The sequence below is a fragment of the Salvelinus namaycush genome, chromosome 24 (genome assembly GCF_016432855.1).
Source record: "Salvelinus namaycush isolate Seneca chromosome 24, SaNama_1.0, whole genome shotgun sequence".
In the NCBI taxonomy this organism is placed as follows: Eukaryota; Metazoa; Chordata; class Actinopteri; order Salmoniformes; family Salmonidae; genus Salvelinus; species Salvelinus namaycush.
Genome location: NC_052330.1, coordinates 22220376 through 22241735, shown reverse-complemented (window position 1 = coordinate 22241735; position 21360 = coordinate 22220376). Strand labels below are relative to the sequence as shown.

Here is a 21360-nt window from a genome sequence, read left to right as displayed (position 1 = left end):
GTACATATCTACCTCAATACACCAGTATCCCTACCTACATATACATATCTACCTCAATAGTTTAGTATCTCTGCCTACATGTACATATCTACCTCAATAGTTCAGTATCCCTGCCTATATGTACATATCTACCTCAATACTCCAGTATCCCTGCCTACATGTACATATCTACCTCAATAGTTCAGTATCCCTGCCTACATGTACATATCTACCTCAATACTCCAGTATCCCTGCCTACATGTACATATCTACCTCAATAGTTCAGTATCCCTGCCTACATATACATATCTACCTCAATACTCCAGTATCCCTGCCTACATGTACATATCTACCTTAATACTCCAGTATCCATGCCTACATGTACATATCTACCTCAATACTCCAGTATCCATGCCTACATGTACATATCTACCTCAATACTCCAGTATCCCTGCCTACATATACATATCTACCTCAATACTCCAGTATCCCTGCCTACATGTACATATCTACCTTAATACTCCAGTATCCATGCCTACATGTACATATCTACCTCAATACTCCAGTATCTCTGCCTACATGTACATATCTACATCAATACTCCAGTATCCCTGCCTAGATGTACATATCTACCTCATTACTCCAGTATCCCTGCACATTGTAAATGTGGTATTGGCACTGACCCTGTATATAGCTTCTATTATTTCTTATTTTTTAGTTGTACTAATATACAACTGCTCTGTTGGGAAGAGCTAACAGGTTAAGCATCTCACTCTACTGGTGAATGTGACAAAACTTGAAACTGAAACAGACAGACGTTTTTTCTCTCTCCCCGGCACTGGCTGTGGACCCAAATCAGGCAGCTCAATATCCTGTTTTGATCACAGTTTATGACAGACCATGCATGCTGCTTTACATTAGAGACAGAGAGAGGGAGAGGAGAACTTCTGCACCACACCAAAGGGCCTTTCCAGTCAGACCCAGAAACGAAACACACACTATGACGCAGGCACCGGTTGACAGTACGACCGCAATATCTTTGATATAATACGACCAAACAAGCTATATTTTCCTTCCTTCTCTCTCTCATGCTGTTGAAGCTGCTCCTCTCTAATGCTGCTGGAAGGGGGGGGGGGGGGGGGGGGGGGGGCAGAACTGTCCGGAGTTTTATCAGCCAACCTTCAGCAGCAGATGCACTCAGGGAGAGCTAATGTAAGGCATTGTGTGAATCATATGTGACTTAAACCCCTCTCACCCGGCATGTGATGTGTGTGTACAGGCTGGCAGACAGTGAGGGACTTTGGGCCAGCTGGCTGGCCTGGTGTGTCAGACGCTGTGGAACCTCACTGAGAAGGGGGGGGGGGGGGGGGGGCAGGGACAGAGACAGACTCCCCATCCACACTGGACAACCAGGAGAGAGAGGCACTGCTTGAGGTCCAAACACTGTACCTAGGTACGGAAATTATTTAGAAGAGGTTATTTTACTGAAAGTTTTATGAATAACCTTTTATAGTTATTATATGCTTTGGTCTACTGCTCTAAACAAATACTTTATTTTTATGTTGTATCGTTTTGATGAAGCTCTGATTCAGAGGGGTTGGGTTAAATGCAGAAGACACGTTTCAGTTTAATGCATTCGGTTGTACAACGGACTAGGTATCCCCCTTTCCCTTAGACGAGGAGGAGGCGCTGCAGTGGACCTCTGGTGATTACATGAACTTCCACCGAGAATTCTGGGAGTCAGAGTTCCGTCCTGTGGCTCAGAGGCTGAGGGACAGGATCCAGACTCAAACTGTCAGCCATCTACACAGTCTCCCTCCCTAAAGTGTGATGTCCTAGCCTTTCTTCTTGCTGTGCCCTGCTAGCGTCCTGTCTCCTCTCCAGTGTCAGTCTGTACTCAACACACTTTACCTTCCGGTTCTACCAGTCTCTCTAATTCCATGAGTAAGGTCCTGACCAGGGACAACTCTGGGACTTAGTTATAGGCTGTTACTTGGGTTTAGAGTGTTTTCCTAGTCAAGAAACCCTCTTGGCCCTAGCTATGATATATGGATTTTTGAGCCTCTGACTTGTATGACAAACTGTTGTTTTCCCTTTAAATAACAAATTGTTGTTTTTGTTGTAACTGGTAAAGTAATATTATCATAAGCTACTCTTACATATGACAATAATTGTAAATTGCGTCTGTGGTGATAAAAAGTTAAGACATTGTTAATCTGTGAACTGCTGTAAGTAATAAACCACAACAAAACAAAGTGTCGTAAACGTTCTCCTTCTCAAAGCCTTTATTGTTACAGATATGGACCAGGCAGTACTGCTGCAAAGTTAGTAAACAGCGGTTTTTAAATCACATCGTTATTATCATTACATCAAATGAAGAACAAAAACGGCACTTCTGTCAAAATAAAATAAACTTATCCTGCAATAATAACGCCTTACAGTGACCACAACCCAATAGCATTTCATCAGCCATAGTTAATGACACACATTCTCTACATGATAGACACCTGTCCGTCTGGGTTGATAAAGTTAGTTAATTGGGTGATCGTGGAGGTATTAAGTGCATCTATTGTTTATAATAGTCTCATCCTGTTCAGATTGTCATAGGGAAATGAGGCAGTTCAGTATCAGTAGAGATATGGACCAAGTCACCCTCTGTTTGCCCGCAGTAGGAAAAGTCCCTGAACATCCAAAGAATTCAGTCTACAGCCAGTCATCCACAAGGATGCCAGGGAGTTTCCGCAGGGAGAACGGAACAGGAAGGTGAGCAGAATAGAGCTCAAAGGTGATCCTAGAAGGAATTTTCCCTCTCATCTCACTGCACATTACAGACGGGTCCAAGTGTTCTAGCACAACAGGTGTGGGAGTAACGTTCAACCTTGACTCGTCAACACAAGCAAACATTGAACCACAGAGTTCAGTGTAGTATAAATAGGAGGACTGACTCCCCACTGGACAAAAACTAGTTGAATCAACGTTTTGACATGATTTCAACAACAAAAATGAAATGTGTTGGCGTTGAATCAAAGTGGAAAAAAGCAATCAAAACAAGAGAATTTAGTATTTCTTTACCTAACTTTTAACCTAAATCCAATGAGATGGTGACTTTTCTTCACGTTAGTCGACAAGTCAACCAAATCTAAATCAAAACTAGACATTGAACCAGTGGGTCCACTCAACACAGGAAACCAAAACCCTGCTAGGATTTAGACTCACACACCGAACAGTCTTATGCGGTTGTAAGAAACATTTCTTTATGTGTGGGACTCATAATTGCATTAACTGTGCAAAATGCATCTGTAATAGCCAAATGTTTCCTACATCATTACTGATGACATATTGTAAAATGCCATTGATGGAGATCAGATGTTTATTGTTAAGGTTGCAGATAATACATGCATGTGTGCTGTGACTACAATTTGGTGGGCTTGTTTCATGAATGATTCAATGTATAGATCATTTATATGTAATAATGATATGATTATGTTGATGCAGCAGCAACAGTTCTAAGGAGAAAACAAAAAAATTATACAATGATTCAATAACATTCCATTTTTTTTTTATATAAAAAGTTTCAGTATCTGACATTAGTCAGAAGTTTGATAAAACCTCTACACTTCCTCTCACAACCACCCCCAAATAATGTACCATTCCATAATCAACATCCTCATCTTCCTCCTCCTCTTAACGTGAAACAATCATTCAACTGTCCAACTGTATCAATCCACCCTCAGTAGAATGCAGTACTTTACTGTTTTTAGTCAACAAAAATAAAAGGGTGGAGAGTCCACCCCTCGTTAAAAAAAACTGATTTTGCACTGGTTAGGCTCCCACAGAGGGAACAAGCACATCTATGACCGACTGCAGTTGGACTATCGACCACAGTCGGTCCAATGAGGACCAACTGGGCTACCTACGAATGAAAGCCAAGCGACCCAGAGTGAGAGTCATTCTGCTCACCAAAGAGCACTTCTTAATGTGATACAAAAGAAAACAGAAGAGGTATTTATTTACTGGTACAATTCACAATACCCAAAGCTTTGAAAGTGTTAGGATGCCCAGGGCAGGGTCAAAGGTCGAGGGTGAGCGGAAGACAGACAGGTGAGGTCATTGTTATGACAACCGGAAGCCAATCCCCTGGAAGACCACTTTGTTTTAGCTTTCATGTTCTTTTTCTTAGAGGACAAAGCTTTTTTACCAGAAACAAAGAAATGTAAGTCACCACACGGAAAGAGCTACAGCAGGGGCAAGAAGTTTCACCCTTCAAATTACCTCGCTTTCTTCCTGCTTTTTTGTTGCTTGAAATTTTAACACACTTTTTTTCTTGATATTTTCTGTAAAACACATGGAGTTACACACACACATCCACACATGATATTTGTCACAGACATCAGTCTCTCATACAGAAGGGGTTCATCATACGTACAGTAAAACTAAATAGGGCTCACAGTGTTCTTTTTTAGTTTTTCCCTCACCTCTCCGTTTTCACACACTTCTTGGGTTAGCTTACACAAACAGTTTCAGGGTGGGGGGTATTGGGGAAGGGGGGGGTAATGCTGTGGGTTTATGATGGATAGGGTTCTTAGGGGTGGGGGGAGGATGGGGGGGGTCAATATGACCCCTTGCTTACATGAGCAGCAGTATCAGGCAGCACCTCTACACACTATACTGTGCTGTATGACATAACCAGGCACACCAACACACAGGCCAAATAATGCTTCCATCATCTCCAGTTACCGCAATAACAACATCAACCACATGATGATAACAACTTCTCTTAATACAAAAAAACTAAAGCAAAATATATTCAACAAAAAACAGTGACTACATTATCAAGTGCAGACTGGTGCACTGCTTTGCTTTCTGGAGATTTGCTGTGGGTTCACACACTATACGGAGATTCTATTGACATCATCCACTGAGGTGTATTGGAATACTGGAAGGGTGGCCTGTGCCATCTGTTTCTTTTCCTCTGGCCCAGCAGAGTGTCTGCTCCAGGCTGCCCCCTCATGGTGAGTTTTGGCACTGCGGGTAAAGAGGACAGCTTATCTTTCCACAAGTGGGTTGAGATGACTTTTCTTTTTGCAGTTCTTTTTTTTCTTCTTTCATTTGCTTTTTTTTGTTCTCTCTTTCATTTGTTCTGTTCGTTTTTCTTTCCACATCACGAGGACGAGCTTCGTCGCGACGGACGGGGCACCTTTCATCTTTTTAGTTTTCTGTTTTCCCCCTTGGTTTATTTCTTCTGAAGTGTCCCACGAGAGCAAAGACAATGACAGCAAAAAACAATGATAAACGCCAAAAGCACTTCATGTCATGTAGCGGGTGATCGCTCTCAGAGCGTAGAGCAGTTCTGCCTGCATGCGCGCTTCCATAAGAAGCAGATTGACATGGACCTGGAAGAGTGAGGGAGAAAGAGAGAGTAGAAGGCATTACAAAACTTCTCCACAACATTACTCCAGTCACACAGATCAACAACTAGGAGAGGAAACTATATAGAAACGTTAAATGCTAACAGAAACATAAACCCATGGAATAAATAAAATAGAAAGTTGTCCCCTCACCTTCTCGGAGTGCTGGAACTGTCTCCAGAAGCTCTCGTACATTCGTTTGGTGGTCTTCTCCGGGCTGCACACCATGGTCTTAATGTAGACCTTAAAGCTGCGGTCCAACAGCTGGTTAATCTCTCCGTAGTCATAGTCATCATACCTGAGACAAAGTTATTTCTTTACTAACTACATTACTGTACGAAATTACTGCACTTTGTCAATGTATTAAACACGTTATAACATTCTTCATTTGACTGAATCTAGCATATTACATCATTAAATATATACATTTACATGAGTAGATTTGTGTTTGTATAGAGCCAGTGAGTGGCGTACCTGATGCCGAACATGCAGTGGATGTAGTTCCAGATAGCCCTGCGCAGCATGGTGGTGTCCACGTCTTTGTGCATGGCCATGGTGTTGTAGGTCAGGTTGTAGGCCATCTGGAACTTCTCATCCAGCAGTTGACCAACGTCAGGGTACAGACGGTTCACCAGGGAGTAGCCGTGGTCCTCCCAACTGTAGTCCTGAAGAAAGGAAAGCAAGGGGTTAATCAGAATGTCTGGATATCAATTGATCAATCAGATAGATAGTCCATGTTACATGGTAACATTTAGAAAATGTAATCCTGAAGTTGAGAAAAAAACTTCACTTTCTCTCTCCTTTTCTCTCTTTCTGCCTCTCCCTGAAGAGGTGTGTGTGTGTGCACATGTGTACTATATACCTGCACTCTGAAGGTGGGTACATGTTCTCCTCTCCTGGAGAAGTCCTTGTAGCCGTAGCTGGGGTCTTCAAAGTGCCTGGATACGTCTCTGGATGGCACACACTCCTCGTCCTCTGCCGTGGCCACCAGCATGCTCTCGGTCTTCTCCCTCTCAAAGCGTGTGGCCATCTCCTCCTGACTGGCTTCCTCTTCATCACGACACTCCTGCAGCTGCTTCATCCTCTCCATCAGCACCTCCACCTCACCAGACACCTCCGATACCTAGACACAGGAACAAACACACATTCTGGTTCAGGGCACTGGTCATACACAGGGCAACCACAACCACAAGAATCACTGCGCTCACAACCACACGGGTGTCAAAGCCGAGTGACTAACAAACCTACAGCTTCTCTCCCTTGCTCACCCACACACAGTCCTGACTCTCCTCCTCACGCTCACCTGGTGGTTGCCTCTCCTCTCCTCCAGGTGGCCGTGCCCGTTGCCATTGGCAATGTCGCAGACGCAGTACTGGCTGAGGGAGGGGGGTCTGAAGGTGTGCCCCCCGTCACTGTGGATCTCGGGGGTGATGCCACAGCCGAAGGTAAAGGAGGCCAGGGAGTGGTAGTGTGTGAGGAGCACCACAGCATGGATCAGCTCAGCCAGGGACCAGCTGTGTTCTTCAGCCTTCAGCAGGTGCTGGAGAGAGGGGGGGGGGGGGGGGGGGGGAGAGCTGATACGTCAGTCAATCAGTAGTTTCCTTTGGGTGGAATCTTTTACTTCCTGTCTCACATTCTATCCATCCATCCACTTCAAATTGTTTTATTCGCTCTACCCATCCCTTCCCCTCTTCCTTCTCTACAGATCCCCCTTTCAAAAAGTTATATAACTAACCCTGCAAAGTCAGCAGCTGTGTAACTCTGGCCAGGCCTCATCCAATAATTTTGGTGTCTGTTACATAACCCTAACCTGTCCCTCTGTCCAATCCTGGGGGATGTGTGTCACAGATCCAGCCCCCCCCCCCTCCGCGTACCTCGATGTGTGCCTTGGTGAGAAGCCAGGGCCGGTGGGCCAGGATCTTGTTGAGCTCCCCGAGGGACTGCAGCTTCTGTGGGGCTCCGTCCAGGCCTTTCAGCCACTTGGAGTCCCCTCCCACCTGGAGGAAGTCATTGACGTGCAGGTTGACCAGGTAGGAGCACTGGTGTCTTGCTGCAGCCTGGGAGGGGAGACAATTACCAGACTGCCCAAGAACTCTAAATGTACAGTCTATAGGTGAGTGTCCATGAATTCAAAACATACTCTCTGTAGGTAGAGAGATATACAGGGCTTGATCGTGCCTCTGTAGTGGCTATACTGTGGTAGTGTAGAGGTTGGAGAGGGGGTTAGGGATCTCACCATGATGCCTATGTAGTGGCGGTAGTGCAGGGATAAGGGCCCGTCCATCTGCAGCAGGTAGTGCTGTGTCCTCAGAAAGCTCTCCAGGTACTGTGGGTGGAAGCCCATCACCAAAGAGATGTTGTCAAGGCGACCCAGTGCTGCGAATGCGTCCTCAAATATCGATTGTGTCCTGGGGTCTACTTTACTGACTTGAAGGATCTGACACAATAGACAGTGAATTTAATGTAATTCACTTATTGGTATAAGATGCTAACTAAAAGATCTGTAATAAAATGTCAAAGTTATTGATAATTTGTATAGATAAGTAACAAGTCAAATGTTTTGAAGTCCAAAGAAAAGTCCAGTGGTAAAAAACTGTTTTTGTTCTCCATACCTCTTTTTCAGGGATAAATCTACTTGGTCCATTTCCCAGGGGTCTTGGGATTCGAACTCCAAAGTCCTGCAAGACAAAAGAATACAAAAAACACATATTATAGTTATGCAAGAGCCAAATGCAACAGTGCTCATTGGCGTCAAAAGCTAAAGGCCAGGGGGGAAACGAATTGAGATTTTTCGTACCATTTTGCCTTAAAGCCCTGACCGTGTAATATTGTACATCCTTCTGTGGGATATCGTATCTCTCACCCCTCCACTAGCCCACATATTCGCTCTATAGTCGGGTTGGCGCACTGCAACCGCAGCCTGTGCAGAAATAAATCTCTTTGTTCAACATTTCGCTGCAGCAAGCCATAACAGCAGTCTCTATAAATGTTACAAAACTATCAAAATACACAAAAAGAACGCTTGATAGATACAATGTATCATGCCTACAGTGGCTATGTAACCATTTGCAGTTTGATACACACTTGATACAAGTAATACCCTTGATACAATATTTGACAATGTTATTGATCAGAAAGGCTCGCATACTAAAGTAGTTAAATAAACGAATTCAAAATATGATTGACATCTCACTCAACATAAAAACAGCCAACTGTCAACTTGAAAAGTCGCTGATTACGACATGTCCTACAGGCTAGGGCTGACTGTCTGCTCCGTTTCTGTCCCTCTGCGCGGCGCAGCACAATGAGCTGGCGGAATGAATGACCTATTACTGCCGGCCGAAGATTACTCGAAAGCGACAATACTGTCTTGCATTGAAAGACACCAATCGAAAAAAAGTAGAACCTTATACCGAACGGTGTATAGAGTTGGCAGTAGGATGACAAAGAACTGGAAAGAAAGTAGAGTTGACAGGCAGCGCAAACTCCTGAAACGCGTAAACAAGGTTGGACACAAAAGAAAAGACTGCACTGCAGTTCCTTCGCTCGAAGCCACAGAAAACAAGTGGCTAAAATGACATGAAACTGTATTGTCACAAATTAATCATCTAAATTCCAAAACGAAAGCACGGGCTTTCCAAAACATGCATTCACTGTCAAAATAATTTCCCCTTTATTTTATTTTCCTCTTACCTTTTTGCTTAGCCGTTCACACTGAGTGCATATTTTAAATACGTCTGTCACTGTAAATGAATTATTTTCAATGGTTTCTGTTGCTGCAGTTGCGTGCTTCATAATGTGTTCTCGGTGCGATCTTATGTTTTCAGGTATACAAATATAAAAGGTCTACTTCAATGGCCGTTTCCTTTCTCGCTTTGTTTCTTGAGGGACTGGTTAATAAAGTGCTCAGTTGTCAGCCGGTGCTGTCCTACAGCAGAATACCGTTCTCTCTCTGCGGATACAGTCCGTAAATAAACGGAGCATTGGTTGACTGACGTGCGCAAAAGCCAATCCCATGGCGAAAACAACCTCCATTCATCCAATGAGATATAAGGGCACGGAGAGAGGAGGAGTGAACTGTGTAGAGAGGTGAGCGTCTTAACTTGAGCATTGAGCGAGCCCCCACGAAAACATCATCAATCGTGTCTCTAATTTTGTTCCTTGCTGCTGCCATTGATTGACAATGGATATCGACTGACCATCACTCTGCAGCGCACAATATGGCGTGAAATGGTCACTTCGACCAACTGCCTGCTTATTATGGCTTTATTACATGATACATAAATCATTTTTCACCCTTTCCACCCATAGCTGACCCGGTGCTACATGGACGTTCGCAGGCACCTGCTATCTTATGTCATGTACATTGAAAACAACAGAGAAAAGAACAGCAAGTCATTCACTCTGTGTGTTATAAATGGGAGGTGGAGCATCACAACTGTAAATATGGTGGCAGATCTTATAATGGCACAGTAAGATACCTGGACAGTACATGTCTACAAACAGCAAATCAATTCCAGCTTTCCACTTCGACTATCAGTTCAGATAAAGCAGCCTTAAACCAAATCAGACAGGGCTGTATAGCACCTCAAACAAACCTACCAGGAAGTCTCGATAAAGACAGGTCTATCATAGAGCCTGTCAGTAAAGACACTGCCTGGAGCGGATGATGTCACCAGTCATTGTTGTTGGTGTTTACTGTACCCTGAAGTCATTTATGAGTCATTTTATAATGCTGTTTTGTCAGATGGTTGGAGCATGAGAGAGCTTTGGTCTAGATATGACTACTCAAAAAAAAAAAAATACTACAGTGGCATGAAATCTGAGTATCTGACTATTGTATTATAAATTAGTGGTGGTAAATAGCGGCTGCATAATTGTGATAATTGCTTATTACGGCAGCACAGCCAGCCAGGTCAAGTGTTCCATGGCAGAGATACCACCAACAACCTCATTAGCAGCACAACGCCACTGGAAGGCTGATCATATTAATATTATCTAATAATAAATACAAGGCAGGGGTGGAAGAACCAAATAAAAACCTGCTAAAACAAGTTATATTAGGTAACATGGAGGGGTGGTGAGGGAGCCCAGATTGTTGTTTATCACCAAGCTGATCTGAACCAAGCTCCAATCTAACACTCTGTTTTAGAGCCTGGCTGCCTGGTTGATATGGGCCTGGCTAGATATTTGGCAGATTCATTGACGGTGGCCCTCCCTCACTCCTGTTACCCCTAGGGAGGGGTGGGGGTAAACATGCCCTGGGGCTGGAGTCAGCACTCTACAGTTTCCCAGCAGCAGAGCCAGCACGGTGTGTGAGCCCCATGGCTCAGCAAAGTTGCAGAGCAGAAGAGGCCTGGTCAGCGTTCAGCTTACGACATGCCCTTTTCACATAAAAGAGTTAGCCTAGGCTAGGCCAGGCCCCGACTGGCCCCCAGCCCCCCGGACAGGGGACAGGGCCAAACACTATTTTCAGTGGCGTACACAGCCCTACCACACCACCACCTACTCGGAGGGCTTTACTGTAGCCACGCCAGCCAGGGGCTGAGTGGGGGCGGTGGTTACTATAACATCATGATGATTAGTTAGACTGCAGTGGGAGGCTGGTAGAGAGCCTGCAGGGATCCTTCTCAAGCTGGTTCTCACAGTGCAGATAGTGAGCCTCTGAGAAGAAGGGATAGAGGGATTGGACGTGGTCCTCTCTTCACGGAGTCTGAATGAGCAGTCTGACCGGTGTGGAGGGTTTGACATCATTAACTCATTGCTGTGAGATCTGGTGGCGTCTAACATTATGTCATTGCAGTTCTAGCAAACCAACCATGATGCACAAACCACCCGCGCGCACACAGATAAGGGACTCGTGGAGAGCATTGCCACACATTAGTTAATATCCTATTGTTACAACTGACTGGGAATACATTCTAAGCTACAGATAAGACCAACAATGGTAGGCATAGAAAGATTACATATTTGGGTGGGGTGGCTGGGGTTCGAGAGGAGTAAGTTAGAGACCTGTTAGTAAACTATTAACTATCACATCCATGTAACTGGTTTGTGATTTTTATAACATTTGATGGACAGGATAAAAGTAATTAAGATTAGAGTGGGCCCTGAATAAACAAACAAACAGCAGCAAACATCAGTCCAGTCACAAGTTCAAGCTCCGGTTCGAATTCTGAAACATTGATCCCTCTCAACTTGAAATTCAACTAACATGAAAGGACAACTCCATAAGAGAATGTAGAGAGGAATTTCAGTGTCACTCCCTTAACTTTGACAAAAGTAATTAACATGTATAATACATGCAAATATGTAACACATGATAGTGTGTGATTTTGTACCTACTCTATCACTATTTATCTTTTCATTTTAAGAGAGCCCGTAAAAACATAAATTATTCAAAGAGTAGCATTTAAACACTTGGGCATTTAGGAAAACTTTGAAAAAACTTTAGAAGATGGCAATTGTAAATGCAAACTTTTTAGCTGCTTTTGCCAATAAAAAGAGGATACAAGTCAAAGGGATTAAAAGAGAGAAAGAGAGAGAGGAAGCCAAAACTAAAGCTGTACACATTATGTGCCCCAAAAGTGGTCTGCAGTGTTTTTAACATGCGATGAAAATACAAGAGAGCGGAGAGGGTAAATCACAAAACCGTGGGGAAGTTCAACAAGTGGTAGAAGTCCTCCTAACCAGTTCAAACCTGACCTTTCGCTTAGCAGAGAGGAAGCAAAAAACTCCCTCTCGTACAATGACATAAGCCTAGCAACAGGCTTTCACCAATCACAGGCCAGAACAACATTTACAGGGTCCAATCGTTTCTCTCACTCTCCCCCTCTTGTTCCTCTGGTTAAAAAATAAATAAATAAAAGTTTTGCTAGAGCTGGGAGAGAGTTTGACTAACTTTTCACTTTGCTAACTAAATCTCCCAGCAAGTTAAGAGCTGTTTTGAGTGCGAGAGTGTATACAAGTGTTGGTGTGTGCGTGGGGGGAGTAACAGGTAGACCTCTATCCGCAGCTTAACCCAGAGCAGTTTCACAAGAGCAGCCCACATCAACAGTGTACTGTATGCAGCATGCATATTCCTTATGTCACTTTGTTTCTCTGTCTTTTCATGCTGTTTACAGTTGAGGCTCTCCAGTTGTTGGTAAAGTATGTTTAAACTTAATGGACAGGAGATAAATCAACACAAAATATACATACAAATACACTACAGTTAACTCTTGTTCATTTGCAAATAGTGAAAAGTAGGTATTCTCCCCTCTCTCACCCTCCCTCTGTCGCTCTCCCACTCTTCAAACAACGCTCTTGTTTCGAGCCAGTCCATTCCATCACTAAGCAGTTAACATAACGGCTAAGACTTGGTATAACACTGCACAGTTAACCCTCACGTCCCCATCCATGTCCACTTTGAAGTTCAGGACAGTTGGACTTTTCTTCATTCACATGTCAAACAATGTCACACGTCACATCATTCAAAATTGTAACTCAATTGCTTGCTTTTCTATGTTTCTGCAGCTGCATAGCTATAATTGTATACCTGGAGATGGTGAGCTTTGAGTTAGACATGTAACTGCCAAAATAATGGAAACACATGAGTAAATGAGGGATACAAAGTATATTGAAAGCAAGTGCTTCCACACAGGTGTGGTTCTTGAGTTAATTAAGCAATTAACATCCCATCATACTTAGGGTCATGTATAAAAATGCTGGGCAGGCCATTATTTTGGCTACCATGGCTATGCCCTTATAGGATGGCAATGCCCCCATCCCCACAGCAAGTGGTCCCTGAACGGTTTGATGAGCATGAAAACATATGCCATGGCCGTCTCAGTCAACAGATCTCAACCAAATTGAACACTTTCTGAAGATTCTGGAGCGGCGCCTGAAACAGCATTTTACACCAACAAAACACCAAATATTGGAATTTCTTGTGGAAGAATGAAGTTACATCCCTCCGATAGAGGTAAAGACGCTTGCCAAGGTGCATTGAAGCTGTTATGGCACGTGGTGGCCCAACACCCTATTAAAACTTCTTAAGGCTAGGGGGCAGTATTCGGAAGTTTGGATGACTGAGGTGCCCAAAGTAAACTGCCTGTTACTCAGGCCCAGAAGCTAGGATATGCATGGTAGTATTGGATAGAAAACTCTAAAGTTTATAAAACTGTTAAAATAATGTCTGAGTATAACAGAACTGATTTGGCAGGCGAAAACCCGATGACAATCCATCCAGGATTTTTTTGTTGTTGAGGTCATTGGATTTCCAATGCTTTTCTATGAGAAAGCATAATTATTAGGACCCAGTTTGCAGTTCCTATGGCTTCCACTAGATGTCAACAGTCTTTAGAAATTGTTCGATGTTTTTTTTATTTTTTTTATTCTTTCTAAGTGTCACTCAGGTGGACTCTAGTGTTTTGGTGCGAGTGAATGAGAGCGTGCTCCTCGTTTTTCTCCGGTACTGAAAACAGTTTATTCCGTCTTCAATTTGATCGATAATTTACATATTAGGTACCCGAGGTTGGATTAGAAACGTTGTTTGAAATGTTTGGATCAAGTTTACAGGTAATTTATTAGATCCTTTGTAGGCATGTTGGGCGAGTTGGAACAGGTGTATTTCTGAATCAAATGCGCAAAATAAAAACGGACATTTTTGGGATATAAAGAAGGACTTTATCGAACAAAACGACCATTCATTGTGTAACAGAGACCTTGGGATTGCAAAAAGATGAAGATCTTCAAAGGTAAGCCATTTATTTTATCGCTAGTTATGACTTTCGTGATGCATCTGTTTGGAAAATGTTTTCATGCTTTTGTATGCGGGGCGCTGTCCTCAGATAATCGCATGGTATGCTTCCGCCGTAAAGCCTTTTTGAAATCTGACAAAGCGGCTGGATTAACAAGAAGTTAAGCTTTTAAATGATGTAAGATATTTGTATCTTCATGAATGTTTAATATTACGAATTTAGTATTTTTGAATTTCGCGCTCTGCAATTTACCGGATGTTGTCAAATCGATCCTGGTAACGGGATTCTAGCCATAAGGGATCCCTAAGAGGTTTTAAGACACCATGTTGGGGGCCTCCCGAGTGGCGCGGTCTAAGGCACTGCTTGCAGTCACTAACACTGTTTAAGAGCCTGGCTGATCCAAACCAAGCTCCAATCCGGTCACTACAGAACCGGGTTTGATCCCAGGCTGTGTCACAACCGGCTGTGACCGGGAGACCCACAGCGACGTCCGTGTTAAGGGAAGGTTTGGCCGGGACGGCTTTACTTGGCTCATTGCGCTCTAGCGACTCCTTGTGGCGGGCCGGGCACCTGCAGGCTGACACTGGTCGTCAGTTGAACGGTGTTTTCTCCAACATATTGGTGCGGCTGGCTTCCGGGTTAAGTGGGCGGTTTGGTGGGTCATGTTTCGGAGGACGCATGACTCGACCTTCACTTCTCCCGAGCCTGGAGTTGCAGCGATGAGAGAAGATCGTAATTGGATATCACGAAATTGGGGAGAAAAAGGGGGTGAAATACAAAAAAATTCTAGATTAAAAAAACACTATGCTGGGGCATTAGGTAGCCTAGTGGTTAAATGCATTGGGCCAGTAACCAAAAGGTTCCAGGTTCAAACCCCTGAGCCGACTAGGTGAAAAATATGTTGATGTGCCCTTGAGCAAGGCACTTAACCCTAATTGCTCCTGTAAGTCACTCTGGATAAGAACGTCTGCGTTTCCTTTATTTTGGCAGTTACCTGTATGTTGCTGTCGATCAGTGGTCCTCTACGTAGCCTAACAACAATAATAACCGGTGAGAATTGATTCATGCATTTTTCAGAAAGTCAAACTCGAAGAGCAACAGGTGAGAACCTGGGAACCACTGACATTATATAAACCAGAGTTTAAATCCTCTAATTCCTCCCTCTACTCCCACTCCCCTCTCTATTTCCCTCTCCTTTTCTCTACTCTCCCGCCCCTCTCTGATGTGTGTTTATTCTGGCATGCTATCAGAGTGCAGCAGCCTCGCCAAACGCCGGCTTTCCTGAGCTGAGAGGCGCGGTTGAGAGCAACGGGCCCGGCACAGGACAAACGCACACCAGGAGGAAACCGCTTTCCCTGGATTCCATGAAGTGGAGCGGAACTCCATGGAGCAAAGAGCACAACAATGTAATAGATTGCAGTGAGGGTAGAGAGGAGGGAGGAATCTAAAACAAAAGAGAAAAAAACCTTCAAAACACTTTCCTCTTCTTTATGATTTGTGCTAACATACAGTAACCCCAACCCCCCTCTAACTCCCCCTGATCTCCTCTTCCGGAGTTCGGTGCCTCACAGGGTTCACCTCTGGGAACTGTGGAAGATACCACGTTTTTTTCCGCTGCAGAGGGGTGCAGGAAAGAGTTCAAAGGGTAAAGTTTAGGGACCAGAGAGGTTTAAGAGGAAGAGGGTGTGCATGGTAAAGAAACATACAAAGATCTGGGGTCAGTTAACCATCCCAAAACTATAACCTTGACCAAACTGACCTTAGATCAGTGCAGCTCCAACATGCAGCTCCAAACTATCCAGTGGTGAGCTGTGTGTCTCATGGCAGTCAGTACCAGCTGTGGTTTTTGGTTTGTGAGAACCAGACTCAGCTCACCAGCAGGACCCCGTCCAACACATCCCTGATCAGATTATAATAACCCTTAATAAGCATTCACAACAGATCCAACCCCTCACCTGATGGACAATGAAGCACTCCCCTAACTCTATTTCCACAAACGACAACGCCACACAACAGTAAAAAACACACACAAAAACACAGCTCACCATTGGCCAATGTTCCAACACTAACACGTTATCAGTCTCATCTGATTGCTCATACGGTTAAAGGAAAGAAAAACAATGAAAGTGTAAATTAACTCTTTGTATGAGAGAGCGGGACTGAGAGAAGAGCAGGCATGGGGGGGGGGTCAACTTCAAGGTTGAACAGGTCTACTATAGCACATTATGGAAGTGTGAAAGAGTAAAAGTATGGGGGGACGTCCAGGTCTGATCCTGTCCACTGATTATGAATGACTGACATACAGGGCAGCGGACAGACAGTCTGATGCAACACGTCACAGACATAATGGCAAACATCCGAGATATGACAAGTGCATTCTCCCTCTCAATAACTGTGTGTGTGTGTAATATATACAGTATATCACAAAAGTGAGTACACCCCTGACATTTTTGTAAATATTTGAGTATATCTTTTCATGTGACACCACTGAAGAAATGACACTGCTACAATGTAAAGTAGTGAGTGTACAGCTTGTATAACAGTGTAAATTTGCTGTCCCCTCAAAATAACTCACAGCCATTAATGTCTAAACCGCTGGCAACAAAAGTGAGTACACCCCTAAGTGAAAATGTCCAAATTGGGCCCAATTAGCCATTTTCCATCCCCGGTGTCATGTGACTCGTTAGTGTTACAAGGTCTCAGGTGTGAAGGGGGAGCAGGTGTGTTAAATTTGGTGTCATCGCTCTCACACTCCCTCATACTGACTGGTCACTGGAAGTTCAACATGGCACCTCATGGCAAAGAACTCTGAGGATCTGAAAAAAAGAATTGTTGCTCTACATAAAGATGGCCTGGGCTATAAGAAGATTGCCAAGACCCTGAAACTGAGCTGCAGCACGGTGGCCAAGACCATACAGCGGTTTAACTGGACAGGTTCCACTCAGAACAGGCCTCGCCATGGTCGACCAAAGAAGTTGAGTGCACGTGCTCAGCGTCATATCCAGAGGTTGTCTTTGGGAAATAGACGTATGAGTGCTGCCAGCATTGCTGCAGAGGTTGAAGGGGTGGGGGGGTCAGCCCGTCAGTGCTCAGACCATACGCCGTACACTGCATCAAATTGGTCTGCATGGCTGTCGTCCCAAAAGGAAGCCTCTTCTAAAGATGATGCACAAGAAAGCCCGCAAACAGTTTGCTGAAGACAAGCAGACTAAGGACATGGATTACTGGAACCATGTCCTGTGGTCTGATGAGACCAAGATAAACTTATTTGGTTCAGATGGTGTCAAGCGTGTGTGGCGGCAACCAGGTGAGAAGTACAAAGACAAGTGTGTCTTGCCTACAGTCAAGCATGGTGGTGGGAGTGTCATGGTCTGGGGCTGCATGAGTGCTGCCGGCACTGGGGAGCTACAGTTCATTGAGGGAACCATGAATGCCAACATGTACTGTGACATACTGAAGCAGAGCATGATCCCCACCCTTTGGAGACTGGGCCGCAGCGCAGTACTCCAACATTATAACAACATGATAACGACCCCAAACACACCTCCAAGACGACCACTGCCTTGCTAAAGAAGCTGAGGGTAAAGGTGATTGACTGGCCAAGCATGTCTCCAGACCTAAACCCTATTGAGCATCTGTGGGGCATCCTCAAACGGAAGGTGGAGGAGTGCAAGGTCTCTAACATCCACCAGCTCCGTGATGTTGTCATGGAGGAGTGGAAGAGGACTCCAGTGGCAACCTGTGAAGCTCTGGTGAACTCCATGCCCAAGAGGGTTAAGGCAGTGCTGGAAAATGATGGTGGCCACACAAAATATTGACACTTTGGGCCCAATTTGGACATTTTCACTTAGGGGTGTACTCACTTTTGTTGCCAGCGGTTTAGACATTAATGGCTGTGTGCTGAGTTATTTTGAGGGGACAGCAAATTTACACTGTTATACAAGCTGTACACTCACTACTTTACATTGTAGCAGTGTCATTTCTTCAGTGTTGTCACATGAAAAGATATACTCAAATATTTACAAAAATGTGAGGGGTGTACTCACTTTTGTGATATACTGTATATATATTTCTCTACCCAGCAGGTGACAGATTTTAACCAGCCTTTCCTGCTGGGTACCTGTCTTTTCTTCTTGCTCTCCCTCCTGCCAGGCAGTGGCATTCTTGCCATTTTGTTTCCTGTGTGTCATGAGTATCCAGCTTCACTATGAAGCAGAGAAGATGTGATATTGCCTAATCGCTGTGGCTCTACCTTTTTCCCCAGGTCCCGTTACCTCATAACTAGACGATAAGCCCCGGCACCGGCCGGCTGAACAAACCACTGGCAGAGCCCTGTTAATATGGCACACCACAGCCAGAACGGATCTGTTAATATTGAATTGTTTCTGAAATGCCTATTTGGTCGAGCAGAACATCTCTCGCTCTCAAATATGGAGGGAGGAGAATGTAGTGGCTGTAACAGCTGAGGCCTTGCATCCATCCATCCTCCCCTCTCAGGTCTTCTAGTCTCTCCTCATCTTTCCCTCCTTCCCTTCTTTAGGGTCGCCATCTCTCACTGTGACTAGCTTCCTCTCCCTCCCTCGATTTCTTCTTTAAATGTTCTATAGTGGTAGAGTTTACTCAACAGTGGTATTTACAGTATAACGAGCATACACTGACTGTTCTGACTCACTTTTTCCAGGATAATATCATAAGTACCAAAAACACAAACAGTGCATGGACACACGCACCATCTCAAATCAAATGTTATTGGTCACATGCAATAACATTGCTAAATATGTGTAAGTGTAGCAAAATGCTTAAGTTCCTAGCTCCAACAGTGCAGTAGTATCTAACAGTTCACAACAATACACATCTAAAAGTTAAGGAAATATATAAATATTAGATTGAGTAATGTCAGAATGGCATTGACTAGAATACTGTCAGTCTGCCATGCATTTACTTCCCATTACATGACCATGTATGTTCAATAGCGACCAGGGGAAATCGATAATTACATATTGGGATATTATTTTTGACAATATACCAAATCGTTTTGACAATGTCGCAATATAATTTTTTGCGCTAGTTGGCTGTAACTGCACCAAAACTCCAGTATTTTTCCTTCTTAGCTTGTTCAATCTTCTTTTTAAATAGGGAGTCAATTCAATTTACAGCACTTCTCTTGTTCCTCTGCAGCAGACATATGGTGAGCAATATGTTTGGAACATCGAATCATAATACATATAGAATCATGAGAATCGCATATCATATCGGCACTTAACTTCTTATGGCTACAGGGGCAGTATTGAGTAGCTTGGATGAAAGGTGCACAGAGGTGCCCATAGTAAACTGTCTGCTCCTCAGTCCCAGTTGCTAATATATGCATATTATTATTCGTATTGGATAGAAAACACTCAGAAGTTTCTAAAACTGTTTGAATTATGTCTGTGAGTATAACAGAACTCATATGGCAGGCAAAAACATGAGAAGTTCCACTTCCTGTTTGAATTGTTTCTGAGGTGGCAGATTTTCAACCAAGCTCTCATTGAAATTACAGCGAGATATTGATGAGTTTTCACTTCCTATGGTTTCCACTAGATGTCAACAGTCAATAGAACTTTGTCTGATGACTAATGTGAATGGGGGCCGAAGGAGACAGGAATTAGTAATCACTGCCATGAGGTGACCACGCATTGAACGCGCGCCTTCACATTAGGAGGACCTCAGTTCCACCGCTCTTCTGAAGTCAATCTAATTCTCCGGTTGGAACGTTATTCAAGATGTATGTTAACAACATTCTAAAGATTGATTCAGTACATCGTTTGACATGTTTCTACTGACTGTTACGGAACTTTTGGACATTGTCACGTTATAGTGGATGCGCTTTGTGACTTTGGAATTGTTTACCGCTAACGCGCTAACCAAAGTAGCTAATTGGACATAACAGACATTATCGAACAAATCAAGCATTTATTGTGGACCTGGGATTCCTAGGACTGCATTCTGATGAAGTTCATCAAAGGTAAGGAAACAATTATCATGTATTTTCTGGTTTCTGTTGACCCCAACATGGCGGCTAATTTGGCTATTGTTCTGAGCTCCGTCTCAGATTGCATGATTTGCTTTTTCCGTAAAGTTTTTTTGAAATCTGACACAGCGGTTGCATTAAGGAGAAGTATATCTATAATTCCACGTGTATAACTTGTATTATCATCTACATTTATGATGAGTATTTCTGTTGAAACGATGTGGCTATGCAAAAATCACTTGATGTTTTTGGAACTAGTGAATGTAATGCGCCAATGTAAACTCAGATTTTTTGTTAGAAATATGAACTTTATCAAACATGCATGTATTGTGTAACATGAAGTCCTATGAGTGTCTCTGATGAAGATAACCAAAGGTTAGTGATTAATATTATCTCTATTTCTGCTTTTTGTGAAAGCTATCTTTCGCTGGAAAAATGGCTGTGCTTATTGTGGTTTGGTGGTGACCTAACATAATCGTTTGTAGTGCTTTTGCTGAAAAGCATATTTGAAAATCGGACACTTTGGTGGGATTAACAACAAGATTACCTTTAAAATGATATAAGACACATGTATGTTTGAGGAATTTTAATTATGAGATTTCTATTGTTTGAATTTGGCGCCCTGCACTTTCACTGGCTGCTGTCATATTGATCCCGGTAGCGGGATGCAGCCATATTAAGTATCGGGATAATATCGTATGGTCCCTCGCAATTACCAGTCCTACTGCTTAACCTGAACATACGTTTGCCAAGAACACACAAAAAAAAGCACAGAATGGACAAGATTAGGCTTACATACACGCTAGACAGAAATGCTAGTCCAAAAGGGAATTCAAGGTACAGTTATGGTAAATCTGAAGTCTGTCGAATTTTGGAAAAACTGATTTCTTCAGACAAACATGTTGACCCATGTAAGGTTTAGTGCAACTGGCATGTTGTCTCATGGATGACAGTCTCCCATGTCTAGCTTTATTAACAAAAACTACTGTAATACCTGGACTCTCAGGACAGGAGATTTAGAGAATAAGGGACTGGCTGGTGAAACGTCTCACTCACTCTGTGGTGTGTGTGTGGTCGGTTGAGCAGTCCTCTGATGGTGTGGGCTGCGGTTGAGATGTTTGCCCTGTGGTTAATCAACAACAGGACCATACAAGCAGGAGAGGAGAAGAAAATCTTCCATACGGCTCACTGGACTTTAATAGACTTACCTCCATGACCATAA

The 21360-nt window shown here is 43.6% G+C and overlaps 1 protein-coding gene across 2 annotated transcripts; it reads right to left on the bottom strand.

The window, feature by feature from the left end:
* Positions 1-2242: 2242 nt before the first annotated feature.
* On the bottom strand, positions 2243-9325 carry LOC120019085 (sestrin-1-like). 2 transcript variants are annotated; one of them, XM_038962329.1, is made up of 9 exons: positions 9081-9325; positions 8000-8065; positions 7624-7824; positions 7262-7444; positions 6691-6927; positions 6250-6510; positions 5862-6052; positions 5541-5685; positions 2243-5372 (listed from the first exon to the last, which is right to left on the bottom strand). In XM_038962329.1, the coding sequence occupies exons 1-9, from the start codon at positions 9180-9182 to the stop codon at positions 5286-5288; spliced, it is 1473 nt and encodes a 490-aa protein (XP_038818257.1). In that variant the 5' UTR covers positions 9183-9325; the 3' UTR covers positions 2243-5285. The 2 variants fall into 2 exon arrangements, with proteins under 2 accessions (XP_038818257.1, XP_038818258.1); XM_038962330.1 differs by having other exon boundaries at positions 7624-7713.
* Positions 9326-21360: the final 12035 nt, after the last annotated feature.